The 20,234-nt window shown below is 42.3% G+C and overlaps 1 protein-coding gene and 1 long non-coding RNA gene across 14 annotated transcripts in view; both read left to right on the top strand.

Annotated features, from left to right (window-relative positions):
* EGLN1 (egl-9 family hypoxia inducible factor 1) overlaps window positions 1–18,414 on the top strand; it is a 46,799-nt gene extending 28,385 nt beyond the window's left edge. Inside the window, exons 2-7 of one of the 13 annotated variants that reach the window (XM_075146433.1) lie at window positions 9–128; window positions 2,300–2,436; window positions 3,881–3,948; window positions 8,081–9,155; window positions 17,779–17,992; window positions 18,275–18,414. In XM_075146433.1, coding sequence (XP_075002534.1) covers window positions 9–128; window positions 2,300–2,436; window positions 3,881–3,948; window positions 8,081–8,184 — 429 coding nt within the window. In that variant the 3' untranslated portion in view covers window positions 8,185–9,155; window positions 17,779–17,992; window positions 18,275–18,414. Of the gene's footprint in view, window positions 1–8; window positions 129–2,299; window positions 2,437–3,880; window positions 3,949–4,574; window positions 4,739–6,074; window positions 9,156–17,778 lie in introns of those variants that run through there. The other 12 variants (XM_075146437.1, XM_075146436.1, XM_075146435.1 and 9 more) reach the window with 12 other exon arrangements.
* Window positions 9,162–16,147, top strand: LOC142080652 (uncharacterized). Its single transcript, XR_012673074.1, has 2 exons — window positions 9,162–10,283; window positions 15,886–16,147. It is a non-coding gene; the product is annotated as an uncharacterized LOC142080652 (long non-coding RNA).
* Window positions 18,415–20,234: the final 1,820 nt, after the last annotated feature.

Raw genomic sequence — 20,234 nt, 5'->3', positions numbered from 1 at the left:
GACTCTAGGCTATGGTGGCTTGTTATCCAGGCAATGGAACGGGATACGTGCGCCATGTTGATAATCCAAATGGAGATGGAAGATGTGTTACATGTATATATTATCTTAATAAAGACTGGGATGCCAAGGTATGCAAGCATTTCTTTCTATAACTTTTTTTTTTTACATATACTTGCTAATGCACCTTTGCTACAGGTCTTTGTTCATGTCCTTATTTCTGTGCCTTAGTTGTGTTCTTACATTATGTTAACTGTGGGTATCCTTTGCCCTGCTGAATCTGCTGTTAGTGAGAGCAGATAGAGATGAGGCATTTATTTTCAAGGTTTTGAATGATGCCAGCAGGACCTCCTTGACAGTGAGATTGAAGGAAAGTTGCATGTTTTTCATGTATGTTTCTTAATTATACGTATAAGTATCTGCTAGTATCCAAATTTCATAAATATCTAATTATGCAACTTATTGTACATTATTTGCATGGTAAACACCCTCACACACACATACACAAAGAGTAAATAAAGAATATTTGAAAGATAATTGCTTTTCATTTATTTCTCCTTATATTCCTGTTGAATCTTGAGTTTACTGTTTGTGCAACTATATTACTTAATTGAGTATGCTTATAAAAAGAAAGACACTGTAGCTTGGAAGCAGTTTCAAATAAGCCAAGTCTTATGGTTATTGCTGTATCAGTATAGTTCAAAGCAGCACAAGTCTTTGTATCATTGTAGATACAGGGTGTAGAATAAATAAGGATTTATAACACAGTTCAAGTGGTCTAAGAATTAACTACCAGTGACTCGAAACTCTCCATAGATGTAGTAACTATGATAAAGTAACTTTTTAATAAGGATTTTCCTAGCGATTCAGTGGGATTAGGTAGATTTGAAGAATGGACGTAACTAACTGGCTGTATTGAAAACATGACAGAGTAATGCAAAGATAGCTGTTTTTATTCCTTGATTGCTGTATAGTTAGTTATGGAGAAGTTTATTCTCATTGTACATGAAAAAAAAGATAAAATTACTAATACTTCTATTGTACTTAGGAAGTAGCGTGTGGAAGAGCATGTAAGCAGTCAGTTTCTGTGAATTAGATACACCACATATGGATAACACAGGTTGCAGCTAAGAGTTTTTCTTATTTTTTCTTCTTTTCTTGAGTGCTGTCCATTTCTTCTAAGAGCTGGATGAGACAATGAGACTCATTGGACTGAACATCTTAAAATGCAGCCGTGGGGCATTTGGGGCATTTTTAGTTGATTTAATGTTTCTTTCCTGGAAAAAAATGAATACATACCAGAGTGTAGAAGTCAAGCAAATTGCATTTTCACAATAACACTGAAAAATTTTACTAGCTGGATATTTAATTTATGAACAAAGGTATTTCATTTCCTGAAAAATCTATTTTAAATTACAAATTAATATATTACCAAGTATATTGGTTAGCAAAAAAGCAGCTCAAACTTTCTTTAGGAGAACAAATTGATCTAAATTGTTACTTCTTGTTCGCTGATTTATATCACAATTAAAAACCAGTCATTTATATCAATTTACCTTGTTAGTACTTGTTAAAGTTACACTGGTACGACTTTCCCATGAAGGCCTATGGTGGCTGTCTATAGTTAGATTTAACAACATCAATACCATTAGTAGGAAGAAGTTACCGTGACTTAAAAGTAATTAACCCCACCTAGTGACTTAAAAATAATGAACCCCACTTACTTGTGCTGTTTTCTAGGCATGCATAGGTAGGTCCAACTGTTTTTCAAAACCTGAAGAGATCTAAATTGACCAGGAGTAACACAGATTCAAGCTTTAGTCTGAAGTTTCCTAGTCTCTCCTACAGAAGAGAAATTACAGAACCATGACATAAACTTGTGCTGCTGTTAAATGAAACAATCTCTTGAACGGGGAAGGGTGAAACTTGGATGTGAAATGCAATGTTTCTCTCCATCTGTATTGGCATATTTTTGGCCACCTGTGTAATAACAGTCAGTCTTGTCCATTTTTTGCGAGTAGGTAATGCAGCTAAAAACCAACCAGTCTAAAACCACAGCTTTTTACTTAAACATGAATGGAGGTTTAATACTTGCAAGCATTCTGAAATTACTCAGTGAAAATATGTGTAAAACATTTTGTTAAATGAAATGTATCAACAGAAAAGTCGTAGATTCATAATTTCTGCAGCATCTTTTATTTCAGTTCCAAGTGCCTGAAATATTTTCAGATGTAATATTCAGTACTTTTAAATACAATGAGACATTGTTTTCAAGCACTGGTTTTAAATATTTAATTTCTAGGTAAGTGGAGGCATCCTTCGGATATTTCCAGAAGGTAAAGCCCAATTCGCTGATATTGAACCGAAATTCGATAGACTGCTATTCTTCTGGTCTGATCGTCGCAACCCTCATGAAGTACAGCCAGCATTTGCTACAAGGTAGGACTAATGGACTCTCTATGTATTGCATGATGTCTCTTTTATCAAGAAATGAGTGAATCCTAATGAGAAATGGGTGACACTATGAATTATGACCTGATCCCAGGTCTGTCCATGTACAATTCCAGTTGCACTATGACGAGAAGGTTTTTTTTCTACTGATTGATTAGGCTTCTGCTGTGCTGCTGAGTTTGTACCGATATCTGATCTCTTATTTTGGAGAAAACATCCTTTTGGGTGGGTAGGAGGGAGACTGGAAACGCCAGAAGTTTCTGAGCTGTACTTGGCAGAACTGGGTAGGAGCACATAGAGCCATGAGCAGACCCCACCTTAGCCAAGGGGTCTCGTCTTCATTATTTCTCTGTAATGGCTTTACACTCTCCTCCCTTCCCTTTGTCCGTAGCACCTTACCGCGTTACTGGAAGATTGACTAGGTACTTTTTATGTCATTGACTAGGTACTTTTTTATTACAGTTTTATGTCCCCTCTTGTTGGGAGGGAGTTGTTAGAAAATAGTAATTTTTAAACTAAGCCACCACATTCTGGTTTGGGAATTGGGAGAGGGCTGTGGGGCAGAAATGACTGTTGATACGCAGATCTTTTCTTTCTCTGGAGTATTAGAGGAGTTGCTCCCTGTCTGGGTCACAGGGGGAACTTGATATCTCCTTTGTCCCTCGGTGTAGGGCAGTGGGTGATGCTAAAGGTACCTGCGTCTTGAGTGGCGTTTCCAGATAGTGTTAATAGGTAAATCATTGGAGTTGTTGATCCAGACTTCCTGTGGCTGGTGTCGCATGGCCAGAGCACTGAACGTTGGCTGGAGCTGTGAGATAACACGAGTACTTTTGGAAGAAGAAACTTGAAACTGCCATCGGGGCGTCCTCTTGCAGCCTTTCAGGAGGGTGTACCGCTCTCCCCTCCCCTCTTGTGCTCCGAGCAGTCAGAGGGTGAAATGCCATTTACTAAAGCTCCTTAAAGTCTTTTCTCAATAGCTGGCATTTCATATTTACATCCTCTACGGGCAGTGGAAAACCAGAGGAGCTGTGTAAGAAGGGGTAGTTAATTTTCCCTTATGGCGAATGTCCAAAAAAAGAGGTTCTTGCAGTATGACTCAGTGATGGACTTGACCAAGTAAAGTAAAAGATGAGGTCACAGGGCGAGGCGAGGTGATACGGACAGAGACTATATTACAGGTTCTGGGCAAGAACCGTAATAGCAAGTCATCAGTAAAAAGAAGCGTAAACTTACAGCATCAGTGTCACCCTTTCAGTGACTTTTCAGACAATACCTACTAATAGAAAAAAAACCTGCTTGCTTTGTGCTTTATGAAATCTTTCTTCTGTCAGGCTGCAGAAGTATCATCTCATTTCGGTTGTGTTTTATGTCAAGTGCTTCACTCTTTTTTTTCTTCATAGTTCAGGAGTTCTTTTTCCATCCGTTTCCCTAGGTACGCAATAACAGTGTGGTATTTTGATGCAGATGAAAGAGCACGAGCTAAAGTAAAATATCTAACAGGTAATCTCTTGTTAATATCTTCTGTGTTCTTTTTTTTCTGGAAGAATAGCTAAGTTGTCCAGCCTCATCTCCTTGGCCCACCCTGTGCACAGAAAGGGGGAGAAAAACAGCGTAACTCAGAGTCAGGTTTTACAGGGAAGGTGACCCAGTGGTTGAGCTGCTAGGCAGTGACTTGGGAAATCCAGGTCAGTGCCTTGTCCTGCTCACGCTTCCTCCGAGACCTGAGGCTGCTCAGGATTTTTGTATGGGGGATACAGCCTCTCCCTAGTCTTGTCTCCCTAATAGATGTGGAGGGTAAATACACCAGAGACTGTGAGGCACTGCAGAACAGAGAGCCCTCAAATAGTTTTGATCGAGTATAGTGATTCAACAAGTGAATACAGGTTAACTTGACTAGAATCTGTATATTGGAAAAACAAAAGCCTAAAATTAAAATCTGGAATCAAAGAACGGAGTTACTTCCTCCATTTCCAGTTCCACATATCTAGCATCTGTTTTCCTTTTCTGGCTTCTCCCTCAAGAGGAAGTTGATCTAATTTTCCTGTTCAAGTTAGCATTATAAGGAAAAATGGTCTAGGACTTCTGTCATGCTTGTAATTGCCATCACGATTTTGTGTTTGTTACAGTAGTTTAAAAATAAACCAAAATCGGGTGTACAGCAAGTGCACACATGCACAGGGCCAGTTTCTCCACGGTTTCTTCAGGAGCTCTGAAACCGATCATGTTGAAGACATGTGCCAGTCATTTCCAAATGAGATTTCCATTCATTGCTGTTAGGCGTCTGAAGCTCGTAAGTAGCCCCAGAGCTATCTAGCGGCTGCGAAAGCTGCAGTTTAGTTCACCTTGGTGCAGCCGGTGACTTTGTGCATTTTGGGAGCGGTGAGAACTCCTGCCTGGCTTGCGAAGAAATGTGGGCAGTCCCTCGGCTCCGGCCAGGCAGGCTGTCCTGCTGCTCGGTGGCGCATGCCTGGCGAGGCACGGTGACTTCCCAGGCGGTCAGGAATGCCGGATAATGCCCGCCTGGTCTCCGCAGGAAGCCTGTCTCTCTGTTTGTAAGCCGGACTTCTGTCACATGCGTGTGACTGCGCAGCTCCTGGAGCCAGCCTTGCCGGGTCAGAGGTGTTTTGGTTGTCTCCACGCAGCTTCAGCTGCTGTCCTTTCAGAGGGAGTGCAGGGAAGTGGTTTGGGTGGGCTTGTGTCTGCAGGGGAGGTGCTCCCCTCCAGCCCCCCTCCCTCTCCAGGGTCCCCCTAAACTGCAGGCACTTCAGGAAGGAAGGCTGGGTTGGAAGGATAGTTTAAATTTCAGTATTGGTTTGCCCTGTAATTGATTTACATTATCATATTGTTGTGATTTCAGTTTTTGTTTGCAATTAAAATTGCATTTTTTGCTCTGTATCTGCAGCAAGAGCTGTGCAAGACGCTTTTTATTTTCTACTGACAATAAAATACAAAATTATAGAATAAAATGTCATAAAATAGAAAACTATTCATTTTTGGCTTAGTGTCAGTCTAACTAACGCCATGCAGAATATGTGTGAATTTTTCTTGAATATGGGATACTGTGTCTGTTAATGTTTTGATAGTCAAACTTTTATTTGGGGGTACCTGAAGTTATCTAGGTCAATTTTTAGAAAAAGGGACAGAAGAGCTGTGGGTTGGTTGGTGGTTTTATTTTGTTTATTTTTTTAGCAGCAAGTCAAATGGAATGTTGCATTTTAAAAATCCCTCAGAGTTTCTTTACAAAGGTAAATACCCAGAAACTATTCTGATACAGAGTAATGGACAATATCCTCAGATTCTGAACTGGCCATTCTTAGAGCTTACCTTTATAAAGGCTGAGATGATGAGCTTTAGAACTGCACATACGCTGTGAAGTATCCAGTTTTCTACTTGGGCAGCCAAATGCCCGCTTTCAGAGATGATTGGTAACCACGGCTCGTTAACTGTAACAGAGCACAGGATACAGAGCGTGTATACAAAAATATCTATCTCGCTAGATCATATGTACTAGACAGTCTTCAAAGTACTCTTTTAAAACTAATCTGGAAAGTGATGTAGCAATTCTATAGACTGTACTTTGATAAATGCTGAAAAATAATACCCATTTCCTTTTCATATTTCTGCAGGCGAAAAGGGTGTGAGGGTTGAACTTAATAAACCTTCTGACTCAGTTGGGAAAGACGTTTTATAAGCCTTTGATTTAGCAACTCCCCTTGCTGTTCTCCCTGATAAATCTTGATGCCATCTATTAACTTTTGAATGTGAATAACAAGATACAGGAAAATCAACAAGAAACCAACATTTTAATAAAGAAGCAAACAGTGTTTCAATGTTGCATCAAATAGAAGGTTCTTTGACTGCTGAAGCATTGTACTATGTGATTGTGACTCCAGGCCTGTGACTGCTTATGTGAAGAAGATAAGCAATCAGTAAGAAACAGCATATGCATCTGGACATAAATAAGTGCCCTACATAGAATCTGTCCATCCTTATATTTTGCCAGACCTGTCATCCAGCTGAATCCAATTCATCTCTCCCTTTTTTTATATGGTAAAAGTTTGAATTTTGGGTAATTTTTGTATGACCAGGTACAGTTTATCAAAATTGAGTCTTAAAAAAAAAAAAAGAAAAACTGAAAAAAAAGAAAAAAAACTTACCGTATTCTCCAAAATAACATGGATCTATTTTTGTAAAACTGTTCATACTGTTCTCCTCTGCCATGAAAGACCTAATTTAATGTAAGGGTTGCCAGTAACTGATAATCACTTTAATTTTCTTTACACCTTAAGTCAGAAAAGGAGCACTTTAATTACCAGCTAAAAACCTGATTGTTTTATATCATATCTCACACTAATCTTAACTTTTAAAGATTGCTGCTGTATTGTTTTTTTGACTATGTCCTCTTGAACCTTATTAACAGAAGCAAATCAGTATCTCGCTATTAGTAACATTCAGTTTGTGGTTTTGTATGTTGAATCCACAGAGGGGAAGTTTCTGTCTCTTCTTTTTTTTTTTGTTTGTTTTTGTTTTGTTCTGGGTTTGTTTGTTTGTTTGTTTTATTTTTTTAAGTGACTGGCACTAAGTGAACTTGACACTATCGGTTGCTGTCATTGGCTTTGGGGACCTGGTAAATACCATCAAGTTACAAGAATATACAAGGGCTTTCCTAGGATATTAGAGGTACCCAGAACCTCCTTACGTACTTGACAGAAAATTTTGAGCTTTCTCCCTTTTCTAAAGAATACTTGCCACCCCCCTTTCCTTTGTATATAAGTTAATAGAATATCTAAAATTCACTTTTTTTTATTTCCTTTTCAAATGTTGGTGTCCCATGCAGTCTGTAAGTTGACACCTTGATCTATTATATAGTATCAAGGAGGTGGTCAGCACACTGAAGCTGAAGTGGATCACTGTAGGCTCCTTGTGCAATACATCTTTAGGTTTTCACTGTGCTGAAGGATTTCCCCAAAAAGGCACTGCCCTTTGATCAATACTGAGGTATATATTTAGTAAGAAAACATTTACTTTCTTTTACATTGTTTTCGTTTTATCAAGGAGAGGGGACATCACAGAATAAAAGTGAGATGTGCAGAAACTTTGATATTCTTATTTTTAAGAAATGGACGTTTTGGACACTGATTTTTTTTTTCTTCTTCTTCTTCTTTCTTTTTTTTCCCTGAGCTTTAAAAGCTTGAGAAAACAAAAGCAAATCTATAAAAGACAGCATTCATATCTACAGGAGTTTGGGGGTTGATCAACTTACCCACTGCAGTTTTCTATCTGTCCCTTATTTCCTTACTCAGCCAAAACAATGTGAGTGTACAGAAATATTTCTGTATATATTACAACTTGTGACAATTTTAGCATCTGTATAGTTTGTATTCAATTAGAGACCTTTTCTATGGAAAGCTCAGTAATTTTTTATTAAAAAGATTACTATTGTTCATGTAAAACATGAAAAAGCTAATTGTTTAGTGACAAACTGACAGAAGGGGGAAAAAATTCAGTATTGGTATATCATTTAGGAGAACCAGCAGAAATCCCAGTTTTGTTTTGATTTCACTTTTCCTTTTTTTAGTAAGTAAGTTCTTGCCCTTTACAGTTCTCTTCCTCTTTCCTCTTTTCTTCCCAGAAAAACAGACAGGATACCTTTACTGTAAGTGCCTCTGCCAACCTGGCCAAGGAGTGCAAATGTTCATTACTGTCTGGTCTGCAGTGCATTTAGGCTACCAATGAAATGAGCAAAAAAGCCACCTCTTCTACTTCATCTTCCTTAAGTACTACTTTAACTGAGGTTTGGTTGGTTTTATTTTAGAAATGTAAGCATAAGCCTTTAAACTCATTTCAGTCCCTCTGTAATTCAAACTTCTGCAGTTACACGGCGTATCAAATTCTAATCACACTGTAGGTTTGTGCTTGCCAGACAGGTTTAAAAAGTGCTTAATTTTTCACTCCATGTAAGTCATTACAATAGGGTCAACAAATCAGGTCAGCCATTTCTTCAATGTCCTTTAGAAACTGTTCATTTCATGTCGGTTGAATATTCAGTCTTGAGCATCACCAAGCAGGTCCTTGTTTTAAAACTATTTTTTAAACTGTCTTATGATCTGTATGTGTCTAGTCCTGGTTAAAGATAAAGCTTCACAATGCTATTTTTATTCATGATGTTAGCCGGCTGTAAAATATGAGACCTTTATCTGTAGCAGGCAAAGAAATTCAGGATTCATTTACAGGTTGCCTATAAAGTTGTGTAATTTGAAAAGCAGTGTTCATTATGAAAGAGCTCTCAAGTTGCTTGTAAAGCTAATCTAATTAAAAAAGATGATGTATAAAGATTCTTGAAAATTATGTGGTTATTTGTAATCTATGTAACTTTTAAAGACTACTCCGTAGCAACTCATTTATAAATGCCCCCTGATAAAGCGGCATGTGGAGTTTTGGTGGTTTTGTGGGGGGTATTTTGTTTTGTTCTGTTGTGGTGGTTTGGTTTTTGGTTTTTAGGTTTGTTGATGTTTTTTTTTTTCCCTAAATCAGAGCTATTTCTGCTCTGGAGAAGGATCCATTCTTTTTTTAGACTGCCTACAGTTAACCTGGGTGTGGTGATCATTTTCCTGATGATTTCTCCCTCAAAACCACCGAATTTAGGCTGACTGGAGAGTGATGATGGACATAGAGGCAGCTCTAGTTTTTTCACCACTTTCTGACAGGTACGTGAGGTGCAAAACAAAAGTCCTCCTCAAACAGGATTTGTAAGGTTTAAAGGGACCTTTTCAGTTTTACGTGGTTCCTAATGAATTATGAGCGCTTTGAAGATGGCAGAGGAATGGTAGAGTCTACTGATGCCAACCCACACGAGATTGCCACACAATTTCCCTAAGCTTTTTGATGAGCTTCGTAATGACTGTATGGTAATCAAGGAAGCATGGCTGGCTGTGCTTCTGCCATTGCTCTAACTCTTGTGAAGCCCCGTTGCGCGTGCTTGTCTATCTTGTGCCGGTCCAGGAAGAGTTACCTGGATCTCTGGATGAGTCTGCCAGCCTTAGTGCACCTTTCATGGCACTTGGGTACCTGCGGTACTCGGTTCTGCTCTTGCCAGTGTGTTAGGCTGAAACCTAAGTGCAGCAGCACTGAGCTGGTCTCAAGTGCTTTGAGGCTTTTTCCATGCTTCAGTGCTGTATTACTTCTTACATGTTCTCTTGAAATAGCCTCTTCCCCATCTTTGTTTTACATTGAACAAGGAAGAAGCCTTCTAGCACTTGCAATCATCCTGTGTAGGACCTGGGGTTTTTTGTGGGTGTTTTTTTTTTTACTTATCACATTGCTGAGCACAATATGCAGGGGGATCATTTTGCATAGTAAAGTCAAATACCGCACCAGGGAAAGATGAAGTCTCTCTTGGGTGTTTTTTCAAAAGAAAGTCGCTTGCAAATCAGAGGAAGCTAGCTGGCAGCCTGTATCTGTGTGGTAGGTGCACCCACCCTGACCCTACTAAGGCTCTATCTCTTGAGCAACACACCAGTTTCGACACCCACCCGCAGGGAGTACGTAACTTTCTCCTCATCCAGTATAGGTATCAACCACCAACACGTGTCTGGGTGTGTGCTGCGCAGGCGGCCAGGCCTCAGACCTGTCGCTGGGCAAAACAACGGGGTGCGAACAGGAAGATGAAGTCTTGACCATGAGTCACGGTCCGAAATCAGGTATAAAAGGGAAAGACCCCAAATAATTTTTGAGAAGTTCACCAACGCAGCGCGTCTGTGGGACGGACTCTCCTCTTGAGATGGGACGCCACTCAAGGTAACTCCTCGAAGTTGAGAGCCCTCATCTTTGACTAGGTGAGTGACCAGTGCTGCTTTATTTCTATTGCTAGCAAATAGTAGATACTCGTGTAGTAATATATTCCCGACAGACATCCGATCCTGCTTTGATGCGAATATAAAGTGTGTGGGTGTGCAAATAAACTTTACCATATTCTAGAGATCATATCATATCCATGAATAATCTTTTACTAAATTTGATTCACACCACTCTCAACCATCGTAACCGAAACAATATCTTCTGTAAAACATCTGGCTGTGCTGACCACTTTAAGGTCAGGAGTGGAAAGATCACATCTCTAAGTCACACTGATAAGTATAATCGGACTGGAAAGTACCATTTTTGTGCCTGCTGAATGCTTTGAAGAAGAGGGGAGACTGCTAAATGACAAGAGCAAACTCAAAGTCTCAAAACCCCTGAAGTGTAGCGTGTGTACCTTGCATGCAGGCACGAAGATATGCAGGTAGCTGCATGCACTTGCAAATACATAGTGGGAATTTATGAGTACTGAGCAGCAAAGACTTTGAAGAAATTCATGGGACTTAATTGGATTTGGATCTCATCTGCTTTGGGGGGGGGTATGGATCTGCAGAAACATGGGTCTCCCATAGTCAGCTTTCATATAAAATACTCCGCTTTTTTGCGGGTGTAAAGTAAAGCTTGAATGTAAGTAATTACTACAAATGTATTGAAGCCTGTTTGTGCTATTACACTGCTGCAAGACCTGTGTTCACTCTAGAGCATCTGCTGAATCTGAGTTGCCTGACCCTGTCTGGTGGGGGTGGATAGCAGCTGACAGAAGCAGGTTCAAGGTCCTCTGCCCTACCAGACAAAACCAGTTCCAGAGAATTCGCTCTGTTGACTTTTGCTACCACTTACTCGGTTCCATCAGGCTTTTCCCCATAGCTTTGAAGTTGAGTGAATATACAGCACATTTATCCCTTTCCTGAAATAAGAAAAAAAAACCCACCCATAGCTCCCAAATGGACGAGCCAGGTACTAAGACTTGGCTCTAAAAGTGGAAGGAGCAGATGAGATGCAAATCACCAACCCATTGGGGATAGACTCAAGTCCTTGGCAGGACAGGGAGGAAGGAATGAGTTGAATAGAAATGGTAAAGTAGGATGGGAAGAGACTGATGCAAGATGAAACACGTGTGTGGGGTGGGTATGAGGAATATGGGACAGGCCAAGCAAAAATATGCTATAGGTGTCTGCTTTGGGGAGGAGCATGAAGTGTGAGGGGAAAGAATACACAATGTGTCTGCCTCAGGAAAGACAATTGTTGATGCATCCATCCATCCTTTCTCTTCATGGATGTGTGTTGCAAAATAGCATATTGAGAGGTTCGTAACTTTTTGCTTGAACTAGGAGTTGGTTTCCTTGTCTGTCTTCCAGTTGTAAGTTGTTGGACTTTAGGGATTTTTTTTCCCCCTCTTATTAAATGTGCAGCTCAGGATTAAATTTGGTTGGTAATAGTTTATGGGTTCTTCTGGAGAACTTACTATAACTAACTTGTATGTAACGTGGTGATAAATGCTGGAAAGGGTGACCAGCTCATTTACCCTATAAACCCAGTACCAGCACCTTCACATGGCAGGAAGTTTGCAGGGCATGCCTCACATCTGAGTGGTGAGGGATGTAAAACACACAGATGGACTAACAGCCTGCCAGTATTGCACACAACTGACTCACTGCTTCAGGGCAGTGCCTAAACTGGAAACCCATTCATTCTTTCAAATGCTGTTGGAGATGGGAAGAAAAATTTCATCTCTGAATATTCACCATGTGGATCCAGTGCTCTTTGTGGGTCTGTCTATGTGTCAGTGTGGTTTGCCAGGGTGGAACCAGCTCCTCTCCTGGGCTCGTTTCTAGAGCTGATGTGGTTCAATTTTATTTTTGCTTTTAAATAAAAGATGAATCCAGAATAACTTAAAGAGATTTGACTCCTACTCACAAACAGAAAGCCTAATACCTGAATATTGTATTGGGTTGTGAGCTGGTATTTCACTACCTAAAGAAAGCAAGGGTCAAACAAAAAGCCAAGCAAAAGAAGATCAGAACTATCTTAAGGCAAGTCACTTAGGTTGCAAATGTATCTTGCTTACATTACTGTATGTAAGCAAGCTTTAAAAAGCTATTAATAAAGATTGCATTATAGCAGAGGACATGGTGACAGCTCTAAGAAACATAAGGAAACTAGAATTTTGGAGCTTGATTAATTGCTGTTGCAATCCTGAGAAGTTTTTCCATACAGTGAAGATGGGAGTGAATGTGTCAACAAACTACTAGCCAGCAACAAGCTAAATGCTACCACCCCTAAGCCTGAAAAGCGCAATCTTGGCTGCCGGTGAGTGCAGTACCTTGGGTTACCAGAACGGAAAGATACTTCAGAAAAACTGGTTTTATGTGAGCACGTGGCAACATCTTTGGACATCAAGGAGAAAATATTTCTCCAAGGAAAATGTGATTGTAGACACCACTAACTTTTGGCAAAGGGAATCGGGGCCGTGGGCAATAACCAAATCCGTTTTCCGAGATTGGAGTCCAGTTGATGGTGTTCCTGATAGCAAAGAGCTGTCAGATCGGGCATATTTATTTTCCCTTCACTTCCCCTTCCCCAGCCACAACATAATAGTAAGTAATGTGCTGGGCACGTGTTCTGTGCAGCCATATTTTAATGAACAAGCAAAAACTGTAGTAAGTTAACTCTCTTCAGTCCTCAATTTTTGTTATATGTAGAACTCTTTAATGGGGTGTAGGTAACAATTTCTAAACTTCTTTGATTGCTTTTATTTTTCCCCACCTGCACTATGAGAACATTTTAGTTTTTAAAAAAACCTTTATTTAAAATAGCACAAGTAGGAAACAACTGTATATGGTCAAGAGTTGCTGCAACTTCACACCCATGCAATGTTACGCAATGACACAACCAGGGAGGGCATGTACTTTACGGTAAAAATTAGGCTTATGCAAATCCGGGAAAACACGCAGGGTGCAGGGCGTGTTTGCGCGATCCGTGTTGGGGGTGAGTGGGAGAAGCTGCCCGCGGCCGTGGCTCTCCCCGGGGCTACAGAGACGCCTCGGGAACCCGCTCCCGGGGCGAGCGGGACGCCAGAGCGAGTGGCTGGGTCCCCCTGGTGTCCTCACCGGGACAGGGCCGCTCCGTGAGAGCAGAAAAACGTGTTCTTCGTGTCCTAGAGACGACAAAGAGACAAGTCGCTCTGCTTTAGGTGGAGGACGTTGTGCTGCACAAACAAAAGTTATTTTAACTCGTAGCGATCAAAGGATGTGTATTTTGGTTGGGAGGCTTTTTTGTTGTTGATTGGTGTAAGCTCTTGTTTAGATACTCACGAGGCAGCTTTATCTACGACTAAACATCCACCGGGGCAGGGATGAAGGAGTAGGGGAAGTGGGAGATGGCCAGTTACACCTCCAGTGCTTGCAGTAGGTTTGCACATTTGCTCTAGTTTCCTCAGGGGAGAGTGCGCAGAGAACAGCAGCTCTGCTTCCTACCTCCTCGGCACCTTCCCTTGCCATTTCTGCACCCACACATGTGTGGGGGCCTCTCCCGTCCCCGCGCTAACCCAGCGCTTTTGCATCCTTCCAGGCTGCATTAGCTGCCCAAGTGTTGTCCCACGCCAGCCGAGCTGCAGGCTTCTGTGCTACACCCCTTATGTGGGTGGTGGATTGAATTATAAAATACTTGACCGAGGAGAATGTTGGGGTTTTTTCTCTGAGATGAAGGCTGGCAGCAGCCTGGTGCCTGCCCTTCCAGGTGGTCAGGTGCTAAGCCCCTGGCTGAGAGTTGCAAAAAATGCCTAGAGAGGAGTGGCTACCAAGTCATGGCCAGCAGTGTAGCCTTTGCTGCCCTGAGTTGGTGCTACTTGACAGAAGCTCAGTGTGGCAAGCTGCTGACTGTCTCAGGGAACCAAACTAATCTTGAATTGCTGAGGGTGCTCCTCCTCTTTTGGCAGAGGTGGCGGGATTATACATGACACAGCTGAACTGTGGCAGTTCATGGGCCATACCCTTCAGCTGGCACTGAATGCAGTGTAGCTAACCACGTTAGCATCACCCAGGAGCAGTTTCACACGAAGCTTGGGTAGTGTTTTTATTGAAGAAAGGAAAGGGAGAGACACAAGGAGAGTGGAAACTGGTGCAGGATTCACAAACAGGACATCTACTTGTCAATCTCCTGAAAATGTATCACTTCAACTCAAATCTACACCTACACGTGAAAATACACTCAGGGCTGGGATCAACCCATCATATAACAACCCAAAGCTGAGTGAGGATGCTGTCCCAACAGCAGAGACCTCCAAGCTCTCTTCCTGAAGAAGTTAAGGCAGCATTTCCCTCAGTCCCTGCTGCAGGGTGGGCACAGACTGACCACGACCCTGTGCATGGTTCAGCGCCTGCACTGCTAAGGGTGCAAAGCATTGGTTTAGTGTGGGAGCGCTCCACTGCAGAAGAGTCCTGAGGGAAAGTAGCATTTCTGGAGCCTGTAAAAGGATTAAGAGGAAGGCTGCATTAAAGCAACTTTAGGTGTTTTCCTCCAACCTCACATTTCCCTGTTCACTTCAGGGGATGCTCATGTTCATAACGCCTTGCAAAAAGCTCCAAAGTCGTGGCATCACTTACCACTCGGGATGTGTGTCTGCTTCGACAAAACTGCATTTCAAGACCCAAGCATCAGCCCAAATGTTAGCAGTCAAACCTCTTGGGTGGTGTCTTCTTAACTCTGCCAAATTGCCTGGGAAATGTGGCCAGCTAGCTTGAATAGTCTTTTGGGGTTTTGCAGTGCCTGAAATACCTCCTATTTCCTGTCATCAGATGCTTTTCCTGCCTTCTAAATCTCTTATAGGTACATTCAAAGTTAATTACATCTGAGCTTTAATTCACGTCATCTGCAGGGCTGATAATCCTGCCCCCCCCCGCCGTGTGGCTTGGCGAGGAAGCAGCAATTAAAACCTGCCTTTCCAGAGCAGGCCGTGAGAAGTAGTGACCCAGCTACCTGCTTTTCCACCCAGCTTGGCAGGGCAGAGCTTCCTCGTACCTGTCTTTGTGTCGTGGTAAGTGCCTGGCTCCCGCCTGAAGTCCCCCAGTCTCTGATGCATGGGATGGGGGACTTGTCCCTCCTGGACATGGCCTGGGTGGTGGCAGTGATGAGAGCTGCCCATGCTGAGCCTTGAAAGAAGAGGAAGAAACGTGCAGCTGGAAATAAACTGGTGGTTAGAGGTGGTTTGAGCACTCCTGGGCTGTGCCAGCACAAGGGCAAGCAGAGGGATCTTAACTGCCTTCAGCTGTAATTTCATTCTGTCCTGAAGTGCTCATGGGGTTGTTAGGCAGAAGCCCAGGGCTGCGATGAGACCATCTTGGAGATGGTCTGGTCCAGCCCGCCTGCCCTGAGCAGGGTCACCCAGAGCTGGCTGCCCAGGACCATGTCCAGTTGGGGTTTGAGTATCTTCAAGGACAGAGACTCCACAACCTCTCCGGGCAACCTGTTGCTGTGTTCAACCACCCTCACTGTAATAAAGTGGTTTCTTATTTTTAAATTAAATTTCCTATATAGGTACTGCTAAATGCAAAGCTAAAGACTAACCCAAATAATTCTTAGCGACACATCCTGCAGAAGACAGCAGATTTGAGACTGAAGTCCCGTACTTGCAGCTTTCCATACTTTGCCTGGTAGAGGTGCCATCTTCTGTGAAGCCCCCAGGGTGTTTTATCCTCAGGACAACTCTTCCCTTTGGACGTGTTCCTGTTTGCCATCTGCTAGAACAGCCCAGACTTTGTGCCGTATCCTGCCACCGCTGCGTTATCCGGAACGGCCTGTGCCAAGTTGTGTGGTCCTATCAGGCACCATAGGGTTTGTCATGCTGTTGGTTGAAAAACAGCTAGTGTAAGATGTGCTGTGCGTTATAAATAGCACGGCCCCTATGAGTTTTCGGAGTAATGCTTGTAAAATAGCAAGCGTGTGCTGGGTTACTTATTAAACAGGCCAAAACCTGTACACAGTGCTCAAAATGAAGGGGCGTAAAAAATAAACTTCTCTGGTCAAATTATTTCTTGCTTCTGAGAAGTGCTGCTCATCAGCTGAACAAAATGGCCAGTGCTTCCTCAAGCCACGTGTGGGTGCTGCGGGCAGGCTGCGTCCCACCATGCACCGGCTGCAGGCAAGTGCTGCAGAGGCTGCACCAGGTTCTGCAGGTGGGCACCCTCCGAGCAAGCAATTTGCACAGCTTTTTTGCTTTGTGCCTCTCTCAAAACACAACCCACACCCTCCTGGTGAATCAAAATCTGCTTACAAATGGGTGGCAGCACACCCACGGAACGGATCCTTTTGGGAAGAAAGCGGGTAATTACCGGGATGCTTCTGGGAAGAGACCAGGGTGGTCAGTGGGAAGGCAAAGGCAGGGGAGCAAAGCAGTGGGGAGGAAGTGGAGTAAGAGCAGCGAGGCCCTTTGGCTGTTCCCCCTGTCAGTAAGTGGCTGAATGAAGCTACTAGAAGAATTAAAAACCCCAACTAAACCATATTCCTATAGGTAAGATACTGTACTGGGACTTCACTGAGCTCTAGTCTACATTTTTACCCCAGACTTTGTGCAATTAGTAACTCCTCTAAAGAGAAGATACTTGCAGTGAACACACAAATTATAGTCCAGGGATCGATGTAATTTAAAGAAAAATGAAGTATTTACTGCTTCTAATTAAGCAGTGGGGGAGCCAACTACTTGGCTTGTTGGTTTTTGCTCCTTCAAACATTCCTTGTTATGCAGTTTGTGAAATGTCAGGTCTAAGACTTATTAGGACAAAAAAGCAGATGAAATGGTAGGGGATGGTTGGGACAGAGACGGCGTGAGCTATTCAGGCCAAGCTGCTGCACCTTCTTAGAAACTTAATCTAGACTTAAAGCAGCCTGACCTGGCAGAAGATAAAAGGGAATGGCGGGATTAAGGCCATGGCCGTCTCACTTTTTTAGCTTTCACACCTATAGTACACTACCCTTTCCTCGGCCTGTCACACCCTTCCAGCTCCCCAGCTCAGCCAAGGAGCCAGAGACAAGTTTTGTGTTTTATAAACCCTTCTGACTTCCTACAACTTCATCCTGCCCCTCTTGCGGAACTGGGTTGATGCCATATGGCGACAAAAAATTAGATTTTTCACTGCAATGAATGGAAGTGGTGCTATGTAGACCACGAAAGGATGCCTTTTGGATTATTCACTGAACCCTAAACTAGAAAAAGGAGCTACTGGCTCATTTCCATTTGCTGCAAGTCCCTCTTGCAGCAAAGTTAAAAGAAGCATTCACAGAAAACCCAGTTAGATGTAAATTCTACTTCTCAGCTCTCAGCTGGTTGCAGACCTCCCTCCCCACCCCCCCATTCCTCCTCCTTTAACTTGTTTTACAGCCCAGTCGGGTCCTGCTGATCCATCTTCAGCCTGGAGTGCCGGTGTAGGTGAAACCCGAGGCTGCTAATTCTGCACTTTCTGTTCTTTGCCTGTACAGGTTGGAGAGGGAGAAAGAAGTATTCCTTAAGTGCAAGGAGTGCCACCTAATGGCCTGGTGAAGAATCCCAAAGCTCCACACAGCCTGGCGTCTCAGTTTCTCCATACACGCGAGTACATGAAAATACACACGGTGTATTTTCACACACGCACTGAAATGCGAGTCTCTTTCGTGGCCTGCCTACCCATAAACTACACTTCAAGGGTAATTTAATGTAGAGTCTTTACGTTCATATACAGGCAATTGTTTCTTTAAGCTTAAGGCTTCAAAACAGCTGTAATAATCCAGATGCAAGTAAGAACTTGGGTATTTAATTCAGAGTGTAAAATTAATGAATGCTGGCTAGCAGGTAGGAAGCAGCTGATGGAGAGCAGCTGTTTCACTTCTATCATTACTGTGTCAGGCACTAACAATCATATGCTCACAGGGGAATTTAGGTCAGATGTAACCTCAGGAGGTCACCCAGCCCAACCTTTTAGTGACCTTTCAATTTAAGGTGGCAAAATGCGACAGCTGATGCAGGGACACCGTGTTCAAGGATGACCAGCTCCAGCAGCAGTGAAGCAAACAGCTGTGGTGGCAGCCAGAGCCGTCTGTGTCACCCTGTCATCACCATAAATTGCTCCAGCCAATTTAGAGGTGTCCATCTCGCTTTTTCTCAGAAACTCATCCTTTGTTCTTTCTTGCTGTTACGCTTCAGTACCCTGTAACTTGCTTTACTTTGTGTAGGGATGCTGTGGGTATAGAAAATGTAACAGAACGGAGGGGCTCCAGAACACCCCAGGAAGAAGAAAAATCCGTCCAAGCCATTTACTCTAGAGCACATGTTGCTGCTGCAGCAAGAAAAACTTGAAGTTTGAATAGCTACTTTGCATTTCAGGAATTATTCACTGGTTGTCTGGTTACAACTAAGCCCTCTCTAGCCTTTGATTTTGTAACACATTACCTGGTCTCCTTTATTACTAATGCTGGTACAGTGGCAGGTAGCACAGCATAGCATAAGCCCTTCTGTAGGTTGTTCCAAATGAACAACATTTAGTTGTTCTCTTGAAAAACGTTCCTAGAAAGGAGGCTCAGGTAACTTAATTCCTACGCAGTTTGCGCAGCAGCACCTTCCCTGCCTGAAAAGTGTACTTCCACCTAGACATAAATAGCCTGCTCATCAGCTTATGCATAGGAATTAGGGTCGAACTTGCTGTAAGAATACACTTCCCATACAACCTAGATACCCCAAGTGAATACAAATAGCGGTTGGACTACTGGAGATGGTAAAGTATAGAGAAATGGCACATTATCACTTTTAGAACATGTTATACAGCAGACTATTCCTATTACATACCTTCTTCCAAGATACTAATTTATTTTTATTAGTCCGGAGAAAAACACTACTTCCATTCCTTCATCAGAACTCATCAAGTATTACGAAAACTTCCTAGGTAACATTTCCCTAAAAAGTAAGAAATACTTGAAAATATTTGACCTTCAAGATTTCTTGCCCGATAACCAGTTTCAAGGCAACTTAAGAGCAGCCTCTGTCGTAATAATGAATAGCTAAATAACCCCCATTTAGGTAGTTTAACCTCTAGAAATGTTATCTGAATCCTTCTGAGCAATTCCTGTAGCCCACAGAATGAGATTGCTTTTGCTTTTAGTTTGCAGAACCATTTGTTGACTTCCCTCATACCTGATTTGTCTCGGAAGTCAAGTATATTAACTTGCTTCTCAGGGTTCCAGTCAGGCATCTTATTTTGCAGTTCAGTGAAGCATGTTTGTTCAAGATTCATTACTACTTTGTGTTGTTATAGGCAGTACTAAACTCACTCAGGACAAAGTCAAGTGATACAGAATATGAAATTTCTCACCTTTGACCCAAATTTAACAGCATATTTCAAAAACATACTGGCAGTAATTGTTATAATTGTGGGAAGGACACTGTATTCAAGAACAAAATCTTACAGGAACAGCATTCACAGTAACATACCTGAAAAAACAAGGCCATGACCTGTTAATAATAGCCTGCCGTAGGTAGTAACTGCAAAGCCTATCCACCCAGCTCTTTGTCACCTTTCTCTCTGTGTAGAAGAGATCTTGGCATCACAATAATTCATTGCAAAAACATGCATGGGCAGAGGTGATGTTTTTCCACAGCTGGTCCAAAATTGCTCAATTGCTTTCAAAACAGATCTATTTTCGGACACTTGTATATTTGAGACAGGACTTGCCTATAGCTTAAGTTTCCCCCCAACCCCCTGGCAGGTTATACTATTCACTGAATTCTATGGGCCGATTCCCACATTTCTTTTCTATTTGTTGTTCAAATGAACACTGTTGATGTAAAAGATGACATTAGAAAAAAAATCCATTTGAATGTGAAAATGTATTTAACAATACCCACAATCCTCCCTTCCTGGAGCAATCCTTTGCTCTTATCAGTTGCAGTAGGAAAGACAAACCAG

Source organism: Calonectris borealis, chromosome 3, assembly GCF_964195595.1.
Source record: "Calonectris borealis chromosome 3, bCalBor7.hap1.2, whole genome shotgun sequence".
Lineage (NCBI taxonomy): Eukaryota > Metazoa > Chordata > Aves > Procellariiformes > Procellariidae > Calonectris > Calonectris borealis.
Note: the sequence above shows the minus strand (reverse complement) of the source record. Positions and strands in the feature narration are given on the sequence as shown.